We start from the raw sequence: 21,317 nt of genomic DNA, 5'->3' as shown, positions 1-21,317 counted from the left end.
ATGCAGTAAAAATTATAGCAGCTGCAGAAAAATGGAGGACATAACTGATTGTCAAGAAGGCTTCTCACAATGGTATTAAGGGTCTGTTTTCACAGAAATCCTGATCTTCCTAAGCCTGGTTCCCATTGGCCCTAAAATTTCAGAATCAGATGGAAACTTACCAGGCCTCTTATCAGATTCATCTGGGTTTGAATTGTTTGATGATTGATCCGAGTCAGAAGAAGAAGAGCTGGGTAGGCATGAAGACCATCTGAAGGGAACTGGAATATTAGAAAGGTAAAGGGGAAATGGGAGAACATTCAAAAGTCAGAGAAACAAATCTGGCAAAAAAAAAAAAAAGCCCTCCAACCACAGATTCTCAACTACACCGGAAAACCGATCGATCATGCATCTTAATAGGGACACTGTCACAGAAAGCGGATTATCAGTTTATTTTTTTCAGGGAGATTTAGCTATACTTCATGCTTGCTCACCATGATATGAAGGAAGATTTCAAATGAGGTTTGCCTTTGCCTTCTCCCTAGAGCTGAGAGCGAATGACTGATCAGAGCTGGCTTTCTACATGAGGGCCAGAATTTGGGTTTACCCATTCCAAGCCTAGCACCTTTATCCACCATAATGAATTCACTCATTTTTCTCCACACATCATTTTAATATTATAGCTTCCCTATAATAAATTACAAGAGGTTCAGGTAGATTTGGTCTTGTCTTGATCATTTGAATGCTATGCCTCTCAAACATTAATGGATCAAGAGCTTCTTCAGTAGAGGGATCATATCTTCAGAAGAACATCTTGGCTCCCTTGCTTCTATATTTCAGAAACTGATAGTAATGAAGTTATAAGCTTTACTGATGCCTCCTCTCCTAACCACTGGCTGGATTTGATTAATATATCTCTTGCCACTGTCTTTTCCTTTGTGGCATCAGAGTGAGTCCAGGTGAACTTAAAAGTGCTTGGATTAGCTCACTGAAATTGTACTTCATAGCTGACTTCAGTAAAGACTTTGTATAAAGTTATGATTTATTGTTTGTAATTTGTCGATTTTACTCAAACACAAAAAAAACCTTCAGCATGCTCATGATACCATGTGTGTGTGTGTGTGTGTGTGGTGTGTGTGGTGTGTGTGGGGTGTGTGTGTGTGTGTTGTATTTGTACTGATAAATAAATAAAGGGAGACTAGTATAGATCTATTTCGAGCTAATTAGCTCTCATCAGCTAGCCATACCCTTACTGGGATTTGAACCTGGGCATGTTAGGGTATGGCTAGCTGATGAGAGCTAATTAGCTCGAAATAGATCTATACTAGTCTCCCTTTATTTATTTATCAGTACAAATACAACACAAATATAAAAAGGCAACATTAAAAATAAAAATATGGTTTTCTGCCTGCATGGTCTTCTGTGATGAGCCGAAGGACAGAAAGAGGGAGTAGTGACTTTCCTCCCATATTTAGGCATACCAGGGGTTGTAACACAAATACATATATCTTCTAGTCCAACCCTCTGCCTAGGCAGGAAACCCTATACCGTTTCAGACAAATAGCTATCCAACATCTTCTTAAAGACTTCCAGTGTTGGGGCATTCACAACTTCTGGAGGCAAGCTGTTCCACTGATTAATTGTTCTAACTCTCAGGAAATTTCTCCTCAGTTCTAAGTTGCTTCTCTCCTTGATTAGTTTCCACCCATTGCTTCTTGTTCTACCCTCAGGTGCCTTGGAGAATAGTTTGACTCCCTCTTCTTTGTGGCAACCCCTGAGATATTGGAACAATGCTATCATGTCTCCCCTAGTCCTTCTTTTTCTTAAGCTAAACATACCCAGTTCCTGCAACCGTTCTTCATATGTTTTAGTCTCCAGTCCCCTAATCATCTTTGTTGCTCTTCTCTGCACTCTTTCTAGAGTCTCCACATCTTTTTTACATCGTGGCGACAAGAACTGAATGCAGTATTCCAAGTGTGGCCTTACCAAGGCATTATAAAGTGGTATTAACACTTCATGTGATCGTGATTCTATCCCTCTGTTGATGCAGCCTAGGACTGTGTTGGCTTTTTTGGCAGCTGCTGCACACTGCTGGCTCATATTTAAATGGTTGTCCACTAGGACTCCAAGATCCCTTTCACAGTTACTACTACTGAGCAAGGTATCACCTATACTGTACCTGTGCATTCCATTTTTTGTTGCCTAAATGTAGAATCTTACTCTTTTCACCATTGAATTTCATTTTATTAGATAGTGCCCAATGTTCAAGTTTGTCAAGATCCTTTCCTTCTGTATCTTAAGCCTATCTTCTGGAGTGTTGGCTATTCCTGCCAGCTTGGTGTCATCTGCAAAATTGATGATTTCCCCATTTATTCCCTCATCCAAATCATTGATGAAGATGTTGAAGAGTACTGGGCCTAAAACAGAGCCTTGGGGTACTCCACTGCATACTTCCCTCCATGTACATGCAGTTCCATTGAGAACTACACGTTGAGTGCGGTTGGTCAGCCAGTTACGAATCCATCTGGTGGTGAGGCTGTCTAACCCACATTCTTCTACTTTATCTAGTAGTAGGTTATGGTCTACCTTATCAAAAGCCTTACTGAAGTCCAAGTAAACTATATCGACGGCATTCCTCTGGTCCACTAATTTTGTCACATTATCAAAGAATGCAATAAGATTAGTCTGGCATGATCTGTTTTTGACAAATCCATGTTGGCTTTTGGCTATTACTTTGTTTGCTTCTAGGTATTCGCAAATTCGTTATAGAGGTTATTGAGTAGTCTGATTGTTGTTGCAAGAATGATGTGGGTTATTGGTTTTTGAATTAAGATTTTATCCTTGTGGGATATATTATTTTTCTTAATAAATAATTAATACCTACTAAGGTGTTTGCACTTGAGACCTCATGAAAATATATATTTGTTTCTTTGTAATTTTTTCCCTTTAAAAAGTCAGCTAAAATTGTGCAAAAGTCAGATCGATCCCTCCCCCTTCCAATGTCCACAAGAAAAAGCTTTTCTTGCTGAACAAATACAAAATTACACAATTACAGTATACACTCTTATTGTTCAATAGTGAACAATCACTGTTTCATTTTGCCCAGACACCTTATTAATAAGTTAGGTAGAAAAAAACCATTCCTGTCATAAACCTGAAGTAATGCTATAAATAGTGTATGTTCACTCAAAATATTAAACTATTACATTTTACAGTTGATATAACATAGATCAATGAGTTATGCAGTAAATACATTATTGTATTTAAAATTCCAGCAAGTGATGGAGACTATACTCCAATAATATCTCAAAAAGCCACAAGTGTTTTACCATTCCGGGGCAGGAAACCAAATGCCCTCTAGGTCTGTTGTTATGATTCTTTGAGCACTCTTGATTCCTGGTTGACTACATGGAAAAGCCCATGCTGTTGCTTGGCAACATTTCAAAAGGGGCTTGCCAAAACTCAGTTTCTAGGACTGAGAAAATGTCACTGGCCCAAACTCACATAGCTGGCTTTCATACCTAAAGTTGGTGAAGAACAACAGTCCTAATCTTGTGCCTTTAACTGCTACACTGAATGGCTCCCTTCTGCTAGAATTAATATTCTATTATGATCTACCTCCCAAAGACTCAGAAAAAGTAACATTACCCTGCAGCAATCAGAAAACCCTGCAGACCTCAGGCAGATTCTCAAGCTACAGTAATATGATTTTGTAAACTGCCTTGAAAAATTGGGTGAATTTGGCTATCAATACTATTTCCAAAGAGACTGATTAGGGATAATTATTCAGGGTCCTATCTCTCTTTATTTGGCTGTATTGGGGGGGGGGAATACTAGGGAACCTTATATGCTGCAAAGCGCCAAATGCAACCCTGTCTTTCTTCATGAAAGCAATTGTTTCAAAACATTTCATTATTAAAAAATCATACACAACTTTCCCAGGAAATAAAAAATTGGGTGCAGCTGCAGAAGCAACAAAACCAATAAATTAGACTGGGAATTATCAAGACCCCGCTAAATGGGAAGAGAATAGGGAACTATCTCACTAATTTGCCCTTCTTCATGGATCACTTTTTAATGGACATAACTGCTGGGGCAGAATTTTGCCACTTTCCTGGCAAGTACTCAAAATTCCAAGCTGGTTCAAAAAAGGTTCCTTCCACCTGGCTTAACATAGTTCTTGCTGAAAACCATTTCTACCTTCTTATGCTGTCTAGATTTGCATAAGAAAGATAGAGATGGTTTTCAGTAAGAAATCTAGACAGCATACTAAAAAGCAGACATCACCCTGCCAACAAAAGTGTGTATAATCAAGGCTATGGTTTTTCCAGTTGCAATGTATGTGAAAGTTGGACCATAAGAAAGCTGAGCGTCAAAGAATTGAGGCCTTTGAGCTATGGTGCTGGAGAAGACTCCTGCAAGTCCCATGGACTGCAAGGCGGTCAAACTGGTCAGTCCTAGAGATCAACCCTGACTGCTCTTTAGAAGGCCAGATCCTGAAGAGGAAACTCAAATATTTTGGCCATCTAATGAGGAGGAAGGACTCCCTGGAGAAGAGCCTAATGCTGGGAATGATTGAGGTCAAAAGAAGAATGGGACGACAGAGAATGAGTGGCTGGATGGAATCACCGAAGCAGTAGGCGTGAGCTTAGATGGACTCTGGGGGATGGTAGAGGACAGTAAGGTCTGGAGAAACGTTGTTCATGGGGTCGCAATGAGTTAGACATAATTTCACAACTAACAACAACAAACTTGCTTATATTGTATGGAGAATCAGATTAAAGGTTTACCTGTTGCAGAGTTTAGTGGGTCAGCTGTTTCTACGGATTTCAGAAAAGGAATTGGCACATCTAGCAAAGAAGGGACAAAGATAACATCATAATGCATTGGAAAAACCAATCAGGTAGTGATCTTTATTATTGTAAAGATCTCAAAGGTTAATTAAAAAAATATCAAAAATAAAAATGCTAACAATTACAGGCTAGCACAGGTCTTGCTGAAAACAATATCTACCTTACTTATAATACAGAGGAAGCAGTTTAAAGGCTTACCTGGAGCAGAGTTTGGTGGGTCAGTTGTTCCTTTGGATTTCAGAAGAGGAACTGCAGCATTTAACAAATGAGTAAAGTTAACATCGGAATGTATTAAGAGGAGAAATTTAAGCAATCAGATACTGACCTGTATTGTTGTATAGATCTAAAAGCTAGTCTTTTTTTAAAGAGCTATATGGAAAATAAACATGCTAACAATTACAGGCTAACTCTCATTAGCAGAATAAAATCCAAGAATGCATTTTCACACAGAAAGGTTATAGATAGCTGTTAAAAAAGTATAAGCACACACTATTGGCAATCTTTTCCAAAACCTATTTACATCCAGTGCAGAGATGTAACAAAATAAGGGGATGGAAATGCAGGAGGAGATTGGCAGATAGGATGCGATCGATAATATGTTGGGCAACTTACTCATTTTAACATCAGGAACCTCACTCTATCTTCACAATTTGAGTAAGACGGAAGACTACTTTCTCCATCCTTCCCAATCATTATTTCCTGCAGATAATGTGTACCACCAATGGCAGAATTTCCAATCATTAAAGAGGGGGCTTCCCCAGTCCAGTCATGTCCAACTTTGGGGGCAATGTTCATCTTTGTTTCTTAGCCGAGGGAGCCCATATTTATACAAAGCTATTGTAGTACTCATGTGGCCAACGTGGCAATACACCGAGAAGCACAATACACTGTTACCTTCCCACCTATGTGGTATCTATCTCACTTGCATTTGCATGGTTTCAAGCTGCTAGGTTGGCAGGAGCTAGAGCAAATAACTGGAGCTCATCCAGTTACATGGCTCTTAGGTCTTAAACCCGAGCTGTCAGCTTTCCAGCTAAAACCTCAGCATCATTAATAGCTGAGCCACCATGCCCCATTTTCCAATTGTTATGGGAATGTAATAATGCATTCTAAATAATTCAATGAATCCCAATGCCCAGAAAAACCACGTTCTGGTGTCCCATTGCATATTTCCCAACACTTTATTTTTCTATACAATGTTCATGAAAGTCTTCCATTTTCTAAGGAGACACTATACCCTACTTTTCCCGTATAAAATGGGGCGTTGGTTCTTACCTGATACGCCCCTTCTCCGGGCAGGTGGAGACAGCGGTCATGCATGTAACCAATAGAACTGAGTCTACCAAAGTGATGTCATCGTCTCTGTGGAGCATGCTCCTGCTTTTTATGACGGAGATAAGTAGACTGCTGTGCTGTGAACAATCGCTCTCCGTTTGGTGACTACACAACAGGCTCCCAGATCCTCCCTGCAAGGTAGGCCAGAACCCTAAGGGTGGGGATGACCGCTGTCTCCACCTGCCCGGAGAAGGGGCGTATCAGGTAAGAACCAACGCCCCATTCTCCCAAGTTGGTGGAGACAGCGGTCATGCATGGGACATACCAAAGCTGGCGTGTCCCCGGGAGGGCATGAGACTGGCCTAGGAGCTGGAAGAAGGAAGAATGTGTTGAAGGACGCGCCGTCCAAAGGTAGCATCTGCCAATGCATATCGATCCACCTTGTAATGTTAAATGAATGAATTAGGGGTGGACCAAGTAGCTACCCTGCAGATTTCTTCCATTGAGGCCTGCCGGGCCCACGCCGCCGACGTGGCTGCGTTTCGTGTGGAGTGAGCCGTAATGTTAGGCGGAGGATTGAGATGATGCGTGATGTAGGCTTGAGCAATGGCCGACCTAATCCACCGGCCAATCAGCCGTTGGTAGGATGGAAGGATACAAAGAGGGCTTCGGTACGTCTGAAGGCCGCCGTCATGGCTATGTAGATCTTAAGAGCCCGCCTGACGTCCAGCTTGTGCCATTTGTGCTCCAGCCTGTGAGATGGGGTAGGGCAGAAGTTTGGGAGAGTGATATCTAGGGAGCAATGGAATGCTGAATTGATCTTCAGGACAAATGTGGGATCGATGTGGAGAACCACTCGGTCTGTGTGGAATACACATAAGTTAGAACGGATGGAAAGGACCGCCAGTTCTGAGACCCTCCATGCAGAGGTTATGCCACCAGAAAGACTGTCTTAAGTGTGAGGTGGTGTAAGGTTGCCGACCTGAGAGGTTCGAAGGATGGGTCAGTAAGGAAGTCCAGGACTTTGGTCAGATCCCAGGAGGGAAAGCGATGAACGACTGGAGGGCAGAGATTGGATGCCCCTTTAATGAATCTGCAGAGGTGAGGGTGCAGAGAGATGGGCTCAACCCAGTGAAGTGAAAGAACAGAAGAGAGAGCCGACACCTGTCATCGTAAGCTGTTCAGTGAAAGCCCTTTATTAAGGCCTTGTTGTAAAAAATCAAGAAGTGGGGCCACTGAAGCCTTCAGGGGGTCTATCCCTCGGGCGTGGCACCAAGCCACGAAGGTCTGCCAAGTAGATTCGTAAATTCTATTAGTAGCCGGGCGGCGGGAGGCCTGAATGGTATTGATTACAGTCTCTGAAAGATTGTCCGCCCTCAGGACTGCCCGCTCAGCCTCCAAGCAGTTAGGAGTAGCCAGAGCAGGTCAGGGTGGTGGAGGGAGCCGTGGTGGAGGAGGGACGGAATCATTGGTAGAGGCCACTGAGGCTCCACAGACAGATTGATTAGGTCTGCATACCATGGGCGGCGTGGCCAATTGGGAGCAATCAGGATGAGCTCGGCCTCTTCTTCTATCACCTTCCGAATTACCCTCTGAATCAGGGGGAAGGGAGGGAATGCGTACAGGAGACCGTGAGGCCACCTGCACCGTAGGGCGTCCGTCCCATCCACGCCTGGTGTCGTGTATCGAGTCAGGTACCTGGGCATCTGGTGGTTGGACGCAGCTGCAAAGAGATCCAGGGTTGGAGTCCCGTACCTGGACGACAGTTGCAGAAAGATCCAGCGATTCAGGCTCCACTCTGCCGGGTCGATCGTTGGCGGCTTAGCCAGTCAGCTGTGGTATTGTCGGACCCCGTGATCTGCTTGACTCGAAGAGAAAGAAGGTTGGCTTCCGCCCAAGTCCCTAGGTGGAATGCACACTCCATGAGAGACACAACTCTTGTCCTCCCCTGGCGATTGACATGCGTCTTGGCTGTCGTGTTGTCCGTTCGGATCAGCACGTGGGTGTCGTGAAGGGAGTTTTGGAAATGGAGGAGTGCCATATGGATGGCCTTTAAGTCTAGCCAATTCATACTGTGGGACAGGTCGGAATTGGTCCAAAGTCCCTGGGCCACCTGATGTTCCAGGTGCGCTCCCCAACCTGTTAGACTCGCGTCTGTCGTGATCACAAGACGCGGGAGTTCCCTGGAGAGAGATCCCTTAGCTATGGCCGGGGAGACCCACCAGTCCAGAGAGCAAAGAACCTCTGGTCTCAGGGTGACTTTCACTAGGGAACAGCTGCTGTTGGTCTTCTGGAATGGCAGAAGAATCCACTGGAGGCAACGGTTGTGAAGCCGTGCCCAAGGGACAATGGAGAAGCAGGAGACCATCTTCCCCAGCAGTTGAGACAGCTGGAGAAGAGGGACCCTTTGCCTCAGTTGTACCTCCCTGGCTAGCTCCCTGAGATCTTTGGATTCTACCAGAAGGGACTCTAAAGGAGGACCAAAGAGAAGTGAAAAAGAGTAAGGAGAAGAAGCAAGCCTCCACTTGGCTCGCGCTTCTGCCTGCCACTGTTTTAGCCAGATAAGCCGGCGGGTAGAGATGGAGGACGCAATGGCCTTGGATGCAAACCAGGCCGCGTCTAATGAGGCATCTGCAGTGTATTCTAGGGCCGCCTTAATTTTGTTAATGTCTCTGCGAGCCCTAGAATCTCTGGCTGGAAGGCGAGCTAGGAGTTGTCTCAGCCACAGGAGAGTAGCGCGGCTAAAGAATGAAGCGGAGGTGCCAGTCCTAACTGACCAAGCTGAGGCCTGGTGGCCTTTGACCACAGTTTGTTCGATCCTCTTGTCCTCAGGCCGCAGTGTTTCCTTAGGAGCTGCCGACGCCATGTTGGGAGAGGACAGAGCAATGATAGGTAAGTCAATAGAATGTACTTCTAAAGCCTTGGCGAGGTCAGGAGAGATTGTACAGGCATTTATCCGAGGCATTGGGGAGGGGGGGCGGTACCTGGAGATGCCCATTGATTTTGGACAAGTCCATGAAGAAGTGTGGTGATGGGATCACCTCCTTTTCCACCTTAGGCTGGGTGAAGAGCAGGTCAGTGGTGTCAGCCTTCTCTGCTTCCGCAACCTGAGCCGTCTTAGAAGAAGGAATGCCTGCGATCTTCCTGGCCTTAAAAAGGAGAGAGCGAAAGACAGCAGGTTTAAACAAACCGACAAAGGGAGATGGATCGGGGGGAAGACCCTCATCCTTAGATAGATCTGAGTCTCTTGCTGGGTGATCCTCTCCCCCGAAGACCGACGGCTGGTTGGAGGTGCCAGGTAGGTCATTTGACAAAGAAGCCGAATGATCACCATCCCTGTGCCTGGAGGAAGAAGCAGACCTGCGAGAAGCAGAGCGATTAGAAGACCTGTGTTTAAGGCCAGCGCAATCCCACATTTAATGGCCTCAGAGATCATATCAGCCATGCCTGGCGAATAGGAGTGGCGACGGCGGTGATGGGGAGAAATATCTTCCTGTTAGAGGGGACCCTCATCAGGGGTAATGCTCCTGCCACAATCTGAATCATCCCCACTGTCATCCAAGGCCTCTGTGCCCCTGGCTTCCTCAGGCTGCAGAATTGAGGCAGCAGGAGAGAAGTCCTCCTCTGAGTCAGATGATAGATCAGGAGCGGGGCTAGAGTGGGTAGGCCTTTGGGCCTGGAAAAGGCGAGGCTCAGTGTGCTTGGTCTTGGATCTGGCCTTCTTAGCCGGGGCCTGAGGGGCCATATCATCCTCCCAGGGGGTGGTTCCTAAGCTCCCCCTTGGTCAGGCCTTGGATCCCTGGGTTGGATGGCATCCTCTGGGGCAGGCCTGAGCTTGCGGCCCTTAGAAGCAGAAGGCTCGGTGGCAGGAGCAGGAGTCACAGGGACTGGAGGCAGCTGAGAGCCAGGATTAGGAGAGGAGACCATAGCCAGTACTCACAGTTGGTACCCAAAATGGCCGCCGAAAACATTCGCGCCAAAACAAAATGGCCGCTGAGGTTGTAAAGCCTATGGGCTGGCGCCAGGAGGTAGCCGAGGCCGCGCTGATAGCGTGGGCGGGTTAGGCCCCGCGGCAAGGCTATGGGGCCAAGGGCGAAGCCACGGAGGACAGCTGGGGCCTGAACGACGATCGAGGCGAAGCAGCGGCAGAAACAGAGCCTCCCAGCGTCAAAACGGCTCCACACAGCTTTTCAGGCTCCCTGCGGCGATCGGAGGCTTCTGGCGGCGGTAGCGGCAGTCAGCACAGCAGAAAGGGGATCAGAGGCTGAGAATCCCTCTTTGGAGAGCCTCTTCTGGCTCCTTCCAAAGGTGCTGCTGCTTGGGGAGCCTTAGTAGCCCGAAGGAAAAGCAAGGCAAGCCTCGCCAAAGCGAGGCAATCCTCTCCAGCCCCAGAGGCTGTTGAGAGTGCTGACAACTTCAGCAGGAGCCCAATGGAGACGAACAATTTAGAAGTATTTTGTAGAGAAGTCCAATTAAGTTCAAATTCGAATTAAAATGATCAAATATTTAAGTTTTGTAGAGGAGAAGCGATTAGCACAGCCAGTTCTGATCGAACTGAGTCTAGAAAAGCGGGAGCATGCTCCGCAGAGACAATGACATCACTTTGGTAGACTCAGTTCTATTGGTTACTGACTGAGTTAACCCATGCATGACCGTTGTCTCCATCAACTTGGGAGAATTCCTCCTAACAAAAGTTAGACCCAAATTATGGGCCTTTTCCAAATTGGTGCAACTTTCCCCAATGCACACTTGCTAGCAAGATTGATAAATGTCAGGCAATTCCCTTCGGGGATGACTTGTCGGTCATGTAGCTATAACATTTTGAATGATAGAAAAGTGTAATAGCTTTCTTTTAATAATAATAATAATAATAATAATAATAATAATAATAATAATAATAATAATAATAATAATAATAATAATAATAATAATAATAATAATAATAATTATTATTATTATTATTATTATTATTATTATTATTATTATTATTATTATTTTATTTGATTAGCCGCAACCCTCTCCCGAAGGACTCGGGGTGGCGTACAATCAAACGGATAAAAATACACATAAGACAAACATATATACAAAAAGAACAGAGACATATACATATGTGCATGGAGGAGAGTTGACTTATAAGTGAAAGACAATTAAAAACACAATTTAAAATCCCCTTAAATAAAATTACTAAATTAAAAAACCCATCAGGAGCGTTACGAAGTTATGGTTGAGCCAGGCCAGCTATTTGGAAAAGGTGGGTCTTGAGCTTGACACGGAAGGAGCGGAGGTCAGTAGTGGTCCTAATATCCGGGGGGAGGTCATTCCACAGGGCTGGGCCCGCCACAGAGAAGGCTCTGCTCCTAGGCGCCGCCCCATGGCACTGTCTGGTGGACGGCACCTGGAGAAGTCCCTCTCTGTGCGAGCGGATGGATCGTAGGGATGTATGGGGCAGAATACGATCCCGCAGGTAACTAGGTCCTGAGCCATGGAGCGCTTTAAAGATCGTAATCAAGACCTTGAAAGGCACTCGATAGACCACAGGAAGCCAGTGCAGCTCGCGCAGGAGAGGTGTCACATGGGAGTACTTAGTACTCCCCATAATCACCCGCGCGGCCGCATTCTGGACCAACTGCAGTCTCCGAGTGCATTTCAAGGGAAGCCCCATGTAGAGAGCGTTACAGTAGTCCAGGCGAGACGTCACCAGCGCATGGGTGACTGTGCGTAGGGCGTCCCAGTCCAATAGGGGGCGCAATTGGCGCACCAGGCGAACCTAGTGGAACGCCCCCCTGGCCACGGCTGTCACATGTTCATCCATGGACAGCCTGGCATCCAGGAGGACGCCCAAATTGCGCGCCCGCTCCACGGGGGCGAGTTGAATGCCCCCAATGGCCAGAGATGGAATTATCTGGTTGAACCGGGGGGCCGGAACCCACAGCCACTCCGTCTTGGAAGGGTTGAGCCTGAGTCGGTTGTCATCCATCCAGACCCGTACGGCTTCCACACACCGGGACATCACTTCGACGGCCTCGTTGGGGTGGTTCGGGGTGGAAATGTACAGCTGAGTATCATCAGTGTACAGATGATATCCCACCCCGAAACCACGGATGATCTCACCCAGTGGCTTCATGTATGTGCTGAACAGGAGTGGCGAGAGGACCGACCCCTGTGGCACCCCACAAGTAAGGGGGCTTAGGGTCGACCTCTGCTCCCCTGCCAACACACGTTGCGTCCGGCCGGAGAGGTAGGAGCCGAACCACCGCAAAACGGTGCCCCGGACCCCCAACCCCTCCAGTCGGTGCAACAGGATACCATGGTCGATGGTATCAAAAGCCGCCGAGAGGTCTAATAGGACCAGGATAGAGGAACAACCCCTATCTCTGGCCCTCCAGAGATCATCTACCAACGCGACCAAGGCCGTCTCTGTGCTGTGCCCAGGGCGAAAGCCGGACTGGCGCGGGTCTAGATAATCATTCTCCTCCAGATGTCGTGGAAACTGAGAAGCCACCACACTCTCTACAACCTTCGCCAAAAAGGGAAGGTTGGAGACAGGACGATAATTGGCCAGCTCCGTAGGGTCCAGGGAAGGCTTCTTGAGCAAGGGTCTCATCACCGCCTCTTTCAAGGCGGCCGGGAGAGACCCCTCACCCAACGAAGCGTTCACTAGGCCCAGGAGCCAGTCGCGTGTAACCTCCCAGGATGCCAGTACAAGCCAGGAGGGACACGGGTCCAGCAAACATGTGGTAGGTCGCAGTCGTCCACGCAATCTGTCCAAATCCTCGATGACAACCAAGTCAAACTCCTCCCAAAAAGGTTTCTCAAGACTCGCCACTGGCGTCTCGACTGGGCCACTGAAGGGGACCCAATCCTTCCGGATTTGAGCGACTTTATCCTGCAGATATTTGCCAAACTCCTCTGCCCTACCCTGTAAAGGGGCCTCCCGCGGCCTCTGAAACAGAAGGGAGCGGGACACTCGAAACAGGGCGGCAGGGCGGTTCTCTGCGGATGCAATGAGAGCGGCACAATATTGACGTTTGGCCGTTCTCAATGCCACTAGGTACGTCCTTAAATGGGCTCGTACCTGTGCTCGGTCAAATTCGGATCGGGAGGATCTCCAACGACTCTCTAGGCATCTCTTGCGGCGCTTCATCACCCTTAGCTCCTCGGTGAACCAAGGAGCCAGGGTGGATCGTTGCCGCCGGAGAGGCCGCAAAGGCGCCACCTGGTTCAAGGCTCCAGTAGTCGCATTATTCCACGCGGTCACCAGGTCCTCTACCCGAGGGCGGGTCAGGGCTGCAGGAGGTGGCCCAAGCTCCGTCTGGAACCTGTCTGGTTCCATCAAGCGCCTGGGGCGGAACCATCTAGTGTTTTCCGGTTCCGCCTCCCCGCAGCGAGGGGTAGCACCAGGGAAGTCAAGTCAGAGGAGTGAGTGATCTGACCATGACAGAGGAGTGATGGTTAAATTCACTCCTCCCAGATCACTCAACCACTGGCGAGAGACAAAAACAAGGTCCAAGGTGTGACCTCCCTCGTGTGTCGGGCCCTGAATCATTTGAGTCAGGTCCATGGCTATCATGGAAGCCATGAACTCCCGAACCCCCTCTGATGCTTCTCCCACCGACGGCAGGTTAAAATCCCCCATCACTAAAAGTTTGGGGGTCTCAACCGCCACCGATGAGATCAGCTCGAGGAGCTCAGGCAGGGTCGCTGATGTATGGCGGGGAGCCAGGTATACTATCAGCAGGCCCAACTGCCTCCCAGGGCCCCATTTCACAACAAGGGATTCACATCGGACGTCTGTGGCACAGTGGACTCCCTCGGCTAAGTCCTCCCGGATAATCACTGCTACCCCACCGCCCCTTCCCCAGGCCCGGGGCTGGTGAAATGCTTGGTAACCTGGTGGGCACATTTCCACGAAGGGTAACCCTCCCTCGTGGCCCAACCAGGTTTCCGTTATTCCCGCGAGGTCCGGCTCCCCCTCCAAAATTAGATCATGACCTCCAAAATTAGATCATGAATGAGGGGGGCCTTATTGACAACGGACCTCGCATTGCATAACAACAGCCTCAGGCCCTGGGCCTGCAGATCCTGACCACCTAGAACGCGGGGGTTGGTACAAGCGACCGGGTGTAACCAGCACCCACGGTCTCCCAACCGACTGCGAGTTGTTAATCTGTCCTCGTATCTGCCCCTCCCTACGACTGTTGGAATCAAGGAGCCCTGTATAGGAATGATATCCTCTCCCCCCTCCTCCTCTCTGCTCCTTCTCCTCAAGACCCCACCTGGTGACCTGGTGACCTGGCTCTGTCATCGCTCCTGATCTGACCCACCCACCCCCCAACCCCTAAACCCCTAAAAGAATTTAAAAAACATTTAACTAAAAAAACCCTAAGTCTCCGCTTCCTCCTTTTACCACTGGATGGAGGTGGTGGGGGGAGTGGGAAGCAGGGAAGAGATTACTTCTTGGATTTTACAATTTCAATTTACAACCACAATCAGAATTCAGTCACGAAAGAATATGCTCGTTAAATGAGACGTTATGTGACCAGACTCAATTTTGTATTATTTTTTTCCATCATTCTTAAGTGAATCAGGGTGGGTGTTAAACAAATTATAGTAATACTGAATCAGATGATAGTTAAGCACATCCACAGCTTCCTTCATTGGCGTAGCTTGCCAGAAGGTAGTCAGGAAGGCTGCAAATCATGATTATGTGACTGGAGGATGCTGCAACCATCACAAATGCAAGGCAATTGTGCCTAAATTATGATCACACAACTGAGCTAGTAGTATGATTTGTAACTTCAAGGATGAGCTGTAGGTCACTTTTTTCAGCACAAGTTGAACTATAAATTGTGATTAAAGGAATGGTTGTAAATTAAGGACCACTTAGTTTTATACCTTGTTTTATTTTTTACAACTCGTGTTGACACATGTTACTTATTTGCTCCATAACATTTAGACGTAGCTTGGAGTCAGAGATTCCATACTTAAAGGAAAATTACAGGTTAGATTGCAGCCAAGCATCTTTACTAGGCCATTTTTTTTCCTTTTGTAGCCTATTCCAAATCCAAATACTCTAGATGCGTTGTACATGCAAGACTCACCACCATCACCCCCACCCCCACACAAATTACTGATACCAATAACCACCACCTAGGAGAGATGGATCTATTTAGGCTAGACATTACCTGAGAGAGGTTGAATGGCAACACTATAAAGTCTTTTCTTTTTGTAGTTTAAAATCAGTGGAGGAATCTTTTGCTCCAAAAATTTCACTATGCTTTTGTGTCCCAAGGCAAAGCTGACCTTCTCAAGATCAATCCCTTCTTCTGTCAGCAGCAACTCTTTCAATTTCTTAACTCTCAGGCCAGAAATATACCTGCTTAAGAGGGCAATGAGTGATGCCATGACTTTGCTTAATACTGTTGAAAAGGAGAGAAAATGTACACAGACAGGAAGCTCAGAAAAACCATGAAAACAAGTTAATAAATCCAACAATTCAAGACTACCACCATGGCTATATTTACATATAACAAACATAATTATGAATCCCATCTTAATCAATAAATTATATGCATGTTTTTGCTTGTGTTGAACTTTAACATTGATTCAATTAAATAGGCCATGAAATACTTTTCTGAAAAGTGCAAGCAAGGCATCATGGCCAAGAATAGCAAAGCAAATTAGATTCAAACCAAAACAACCCTAAATTAAAACCAACTTACCAGACCTCTGATTAAATGTACATACTATATATTAAGCCATAGTGTGATTTGATTGGTTTTAGCCTCATTGTTCTGAACGAAGGATCATTTTAAAAGGTTAGGCATTTGAAAAAATTAAGAGTAAAGCTGCACATCAAAATGACAATCTTTAGGCTCTAAAATGGGACAGAACTAGTAATCGAGTGAAATAACAGAAAGAAAAGTCTATTGTATTGAATAATCAGGTGTATTGTTCTACTGCAGTGAAGAAAATAGTGAACTATGGTTGATGATGATAGCTGTTGGTATGGTGATATTGCTGAAGATGGTCATGGCTGTTGATATGATCTAGCAAAATTAAAATTAGTGGCTTCTAAATATGTTTTGAAATCTCCCTGAAATATGCTAGAAGAGAATTCTGAAAATCTAATTCCAAAACACTTTAGCATATCAGAGTACAAAAAGTTATTCTACTCTACCTGGAGAAAAACAGATATAGGGTTACATGAGCCTATTCTGGCCTATAAACCTGGAGTTCTACACAAACTTTTAAGTAAATCATACACATTATAAGAAGGAATATGCACATGATTGAACTGAGAGTACTGTCAGGGGAAAAAACACCCTGTTAGAGATCGATGAACCGTGGCTGATTCCCTTCTGCATATCTTTTGAGATATTGAGAAAAATAAGTCTTTAAAAATATTCTAATTAATAAACAAACTTTAATAATAAAATAAAACAGAAAATAACTAATTGGTTACATTTTGATAATGAAAAGCTTCGTTAGCCAAAGTTGGCTGCCGAACAAAGAAGAGAGGAATTTTGGAATGTGTAACGCGTGCGCAATAAATCACTTTTCAGATAAGAACCCTTTTTTGTTTTATGACCTGCGCAATAAAGCTTTCTTAGTTTAACTCTTGAGTGTCAATTCAGGCAGTTCAGGCCTAGCAAACTTTTTAACATCGTGACACCCCTTCTTTTGCTAGTCTGGGCTGACGTCATCAAATCATCAATTAAGGCACATCTTCTTTCGCAGATACTCGTGTTGATTTGCGGCGAGTGGTTTGTTAAGCATGTCTGCGATCTGATCATGTGTAGAAACATATTGCAATTTAACAAAACCTTGCTTAACTAATTGCTTTGTGTTTTGATAACGAATGTCAATGTGTCTGGACCTAGAACCTGTAAAATGTGACTCAGAAATATAGACAACAGATACATTATCTTCCATCACGGTGATTGGTCGAATCGGACGTGTCCAGATATCTGTGATCAAAGCATCAAACCACGTTAGAGAATTACAAGCATCTGAAACACAAGCATATTCAGCTTCAGTAGATGAACATGAAACAAAACTCTGTTTTCTCACTTGCCAGTAAACAGGACAACCATTTAGGAACATCATGTAACCAGAAGTGCTTTTGCGTGACTTCTTGTTGCTCGCCCAGTCGGCGTCGGCAAAACAAATCAGCTTTGGTTGATCAGTGTGTGTTGGTTCTAGCAATAACTTCATGTGCTTAGTGTGTTTTAGGTATTTCAACAACTTCTTAATGCATGACCAATGAAATTGTGTTGCCTTACCTACGTGTCGTGATAAAAGATTAACACTAAGTGCGATGTCAGGTCTGGTCCAACTACTAATGTATAATAGTGAACCAATGACTGAACGATAGAGTGTTTGATCCTCGAACTCAGGACTTGGTTCATGTGTTAAGTTGTGAAAATCTGTTTGCATGGGTGTCTTTGTTGTGCTAGCATCTTTCATGTTGCAATGATGTAGAATGTGGTCAATTTTCTCCTCTTGTGAAAGACTAAACCCCTTCTGTGTCTTTTCAATTTGAACACCTAAATAAGTGCTAATGTGTCCTAAAGATTTTAGTGTGAAGTATCTCTGCAAACTTTTGGCAAAAATCTCACTCATTTTCTTATTTGGACCAATATAAACAATATCATCAACATAAACAAGAATTATCTCATATGCATTGTTAGATCTTTTTGTGAACACGCATTCATCAGTTTCGGACTTAATAAAGCCCATTGAATTTAGTTTGTCAGTAAGACATAAATACCACATTAAACCTGACTGTTTCAGACCATAAAGACTTTTGTTCAGGAACCAGGTATCCCCTTCTTGCTTTCGGAATCCTGGAGGGCTTCTCACGTAGATCTCTTCATCTAGGTCTGCATGTAGATAAGCTGTGTCCACATCAAATTGAAAAACTTCTAAACCAAGAATAGTTGCAGTGGTTAAGGCAATTTTTACACTTTCAGTTCTGACTGTTGGTGAGTAAGTGTTTGTGTAGTCCTCAGGATAACGTTGAGCGAAACCCTGAGCTACAAGTCTGGCTTTGTATAAAGACTCACCATTCGGTTTCTTCTTGATTCTGTAGACCCATCGGGTGCCAATGACTTTCTTGTTTGCTGGAGGTTTTGCAGGTGTGAATACATTAAGTTTCTTCAAACTGTCCATTTCATCCTGCATTGCATCATACCATTTGTCTTGTTCTGAATCAGGAAGCTGTTTGATTTGTGTGAATGTCTCTGGAGGAAGAGTAACGTTGCAAATCAAAGGTACTGGTGATTTTGTCAGTTGCCATGAATAACGTTGTGGAGGGATTCCTTTTGTGGCCCTCTTGGAGCGTCTAGGAACAACAGACCAGTCTTCTTCTTCTTCTTCATCATCATCCTCGTCCTCACGTTCGTCGCTAGCATCAGCATCCGCGGCTTGAGAAGACGGAACATCAGGTTGTGAAGAACTGGTAGAAGGAACATCTGCCTGCGAATTATCATCAGGCTGCGTGGCATCTGGAACACCATCTCTAGGAAAATAAACTTCAGGATCATTGGAATGAATCCTGGACCAGTCAATGTCTTCCTCAAAATTAGCAGATTGTGAAATGACAATCACATGTTTAGTATCAATGAATTTGTACCATTTTGAATTATCATCAATACCCATAAATCTTAGTCTCTTTGGTCCTTGAGTTATAGGAGTGTTCACCATAGCATATGAACCAAAAATATGGAGGTTCTTGAGATTAGGCTTGTAGCCATACAGCATGTAGAAAGGAGTTTGATTGATTACACTGCTCCAAGTACGGTTGACAATGTAATTTGCATATTTGATTGCTTCACCCCAGTATGCGTTACTGAGATTGGCATCTTCTAGAAGACAACGCATCATGGTTTGTAGAACCCCTTGTCTTCTTTCTACGACTCCGTTATGAGCCGGTGTATATGGAGCAGATGTCTGATGAAGAATTCCATTCTTACGCATCCAGTCCTGGAAACGCTGAGACATGAATTCTGCACCACGGTCACTCTGGATTCTGGCGATGCGAACTTGGTATTGTGTAGAAACAAACGCTGCAAAGTCTTTAAAGATCTGAAAGGTCTCAGATTTCTCTCTCATAGGATATACAAATCCATATCTAGAATGATTATCTACAATTGTTAAAAAATACTTTCTGCCACCAAGTGTTGGTGGGAAAGGACCCACTATGTCAGTGTGTACCAAATCAAAAATGCGTGTTGACCGGCGTGTAGCGTGTTTTGGAACTGGAGCCGCCTTGGATTTAGCCTTTTTGCAAACGGCACAATCCAAAAACACCTTACACCCCTTTAGATCCAAACCTTTTGCGAACTCCGGCATCTTTCTAAGAACACGGAAACTGGCATGCCCCAATCTTCTGTGCCACTTGTGAATACACCTGGAATGCAAAGGTTTACCAGTTAGTGAATTCTCAACATTAACAGTTTCATGAGGACCCTCAGGCTTGCTTTGAGCAATCTGTTTCTGTTTTCTTTGTTTGTTGGCTTTAGGAGCCTTTGGCACAGTAACGCTTTCTCTCTCTGGGACAACTCTCTCTGGGTCTGCGTTGTGCCTTTTTGGAGTTTGCATACTTGCCTGTGCTTGCCCTTTAGGCTTTGGCTTTAAGTAATAAACACCACCAATCAGCATGGTTTCAGCAACAATATCACCATCTTTAACTAAGTAACTTGCTTTTTCGAGGTGGTGAACCTGGAACTTTAACTCTCTAGACAAGTGACTTTGACTAAGCAAATTACTGGTTGCTGAAGGTATGTAATAAACATCAGGGATGTGTGTATCGAGCTCTTCAATGTAAACAGTTCCTTTTCCCATAACCTTGCAAGTGTGGTTGGTGAAGGAATACAGTTCTCGATACTCGGGCTCTGGTTCGCCCATCTCTGTGAAAAGTTCCCTTCTGTGGGTAACGTGCACAGCTGCTCCACTATCTAAAGTCCACAAAAGACGTCTGTCGAACTTTGGATCAGGTTGTGGAACGTTGGTTATGGCCAGTGTTGCAAGCGGAGCTTGTGGATCACGCCTTGGACCACGACGACCTTGTCTTCCGCCTCTACCTCTGCCTCTGGAATCTGTTCCTCTGGGCTGGTACGTGGCGGGAGCTGGAACTCGTTGGGGACAATCCCGGGTGTCATGTCCCACACGGTTGCAGGTGTAGCATTTTGGCATCCTTGGAGCGTAGCCTCTTCCTCGGAAGGGACGTCTGGCTGGAGCCTTTGGTGCTGGAGGCCGTTGCAGATGTGGGGTAGCTAACCTGATAGCTTCGTCTTCCACTAAAAGTCTGCAAACGTGGTTAACTGTGCGTTGAGCAATAGGCACGTAGTTAATCTTTGCAACAGCATCTTTCCATTCATAATTCAATGAGTTAATGATGATGCTAATCATTTGGATATCATCGATTACATGGCCATTTTGTCTCAATTCACTTCTCATTCTTTTCAGTTTGGTCAAATGTCCACCAATTCGTTCACCAGGTTTCAACTTCGAACCATGGAACTCAGACATGAGCAAACATGAGGATTCAATTGAAACGGGCCTGTAGCAATCTTCCAAAATAGCCCATATTTCTTGGGCAGTTGCATCAGGTGGAAAGATACCTTGGATCTCAATTTCCATTGACATGAGTAAAGTCGTGATAGCTCTGTTTTCGAGGTTTCTTATTGCAGGTGTCCAGGGTTGACGGGGAGGATCAAAAACCATGGAATATGTGCCTTCTCTTCGAAGCAAGAGCGCAATTTCACTGACCCAGGCTTTATAATTCTCTCCTGACTCCTTTAATTTGGACTCACCAGTCAAGGGGGTGACTGTGAATACCTGCTGAGGAACAATTTGTTGCTCTGGTTGCAAATCTGGTTGTTGAACCAGGGGATGCTGGGGTTGCATCATTGGCCTTTGCGTGGCAACATCAAATTGGCTTCCTCGAATTCGCCTTTGGCTTTGCCTTATTCCATCTAGGGAGAATTCAACGCCGCCAGGGGGTATTGAAGACTTAACCTTTGGAGACAAAGTTTTGGCTTCTAAAAGACTCATAGACATATCTCTGAAAATCTGGTCCAATTTCTTAATCTTTTGCTGTAATAATTTTTCTCCGCCAGCAGATGGCAGTGCAGCTTCACTTTTTGGCTGCCTCTCCTTTTTATACGTATGCGGAAGCTCGGTTGACTCAAAGGGACCACGTGA

General features: G+C 45.3%; 1 protein-coding gene across 1 annotated transcript in view; it reads right to left on the bottom strand.

Moving 5' to 3' along the window:
* Positions 1 to 21,317, bottom strand: part of LOC309381452 (uncharacterized protein) — a gene marked incomplete at its 5' end in the record, with an annotated part of 43,431 nt that overhangs the window by 10,670 nt on the left and 11,444 nt on the right. Inside the window, 4 exons of the mRNA XM_081932453.1 lie at positions 162 to 260; positions 4,770 to 4,829; positions 5,031 to 5,081; positions 15,293 to 15,526. Of these exons, the coding sequence (XP_081788579.1) occupies positions 162 to 260; positions 4,770 to 4,829; positions 5,031 to 5,081; positions 15,293 to 15,526 (444 nt within the window). The remainder of the gene's footprint in view (positions 1 to 161; positions 261 to 4,769; positions 4,830 to 5,030; positions 5,082 to 15,292; positions 15,527 to 21,317) is intronic.

This window comes from Natrix helvetica, assembly GCF_964273705.1.
Source record: "Natrix helvetica genome assembly, chromosome: Z".
Lineage (NCBI taxonomy): Eukaryota > Metazoa > Chordata > Lepidosauria > Squamata > Natricidae > Natrix > Natrix helvetica.
The sequence above is the reverse complement of the archived record's forward strand: the minus strand, read 5'-3'. Positions and strand labels throughout refer to the sequence as shown.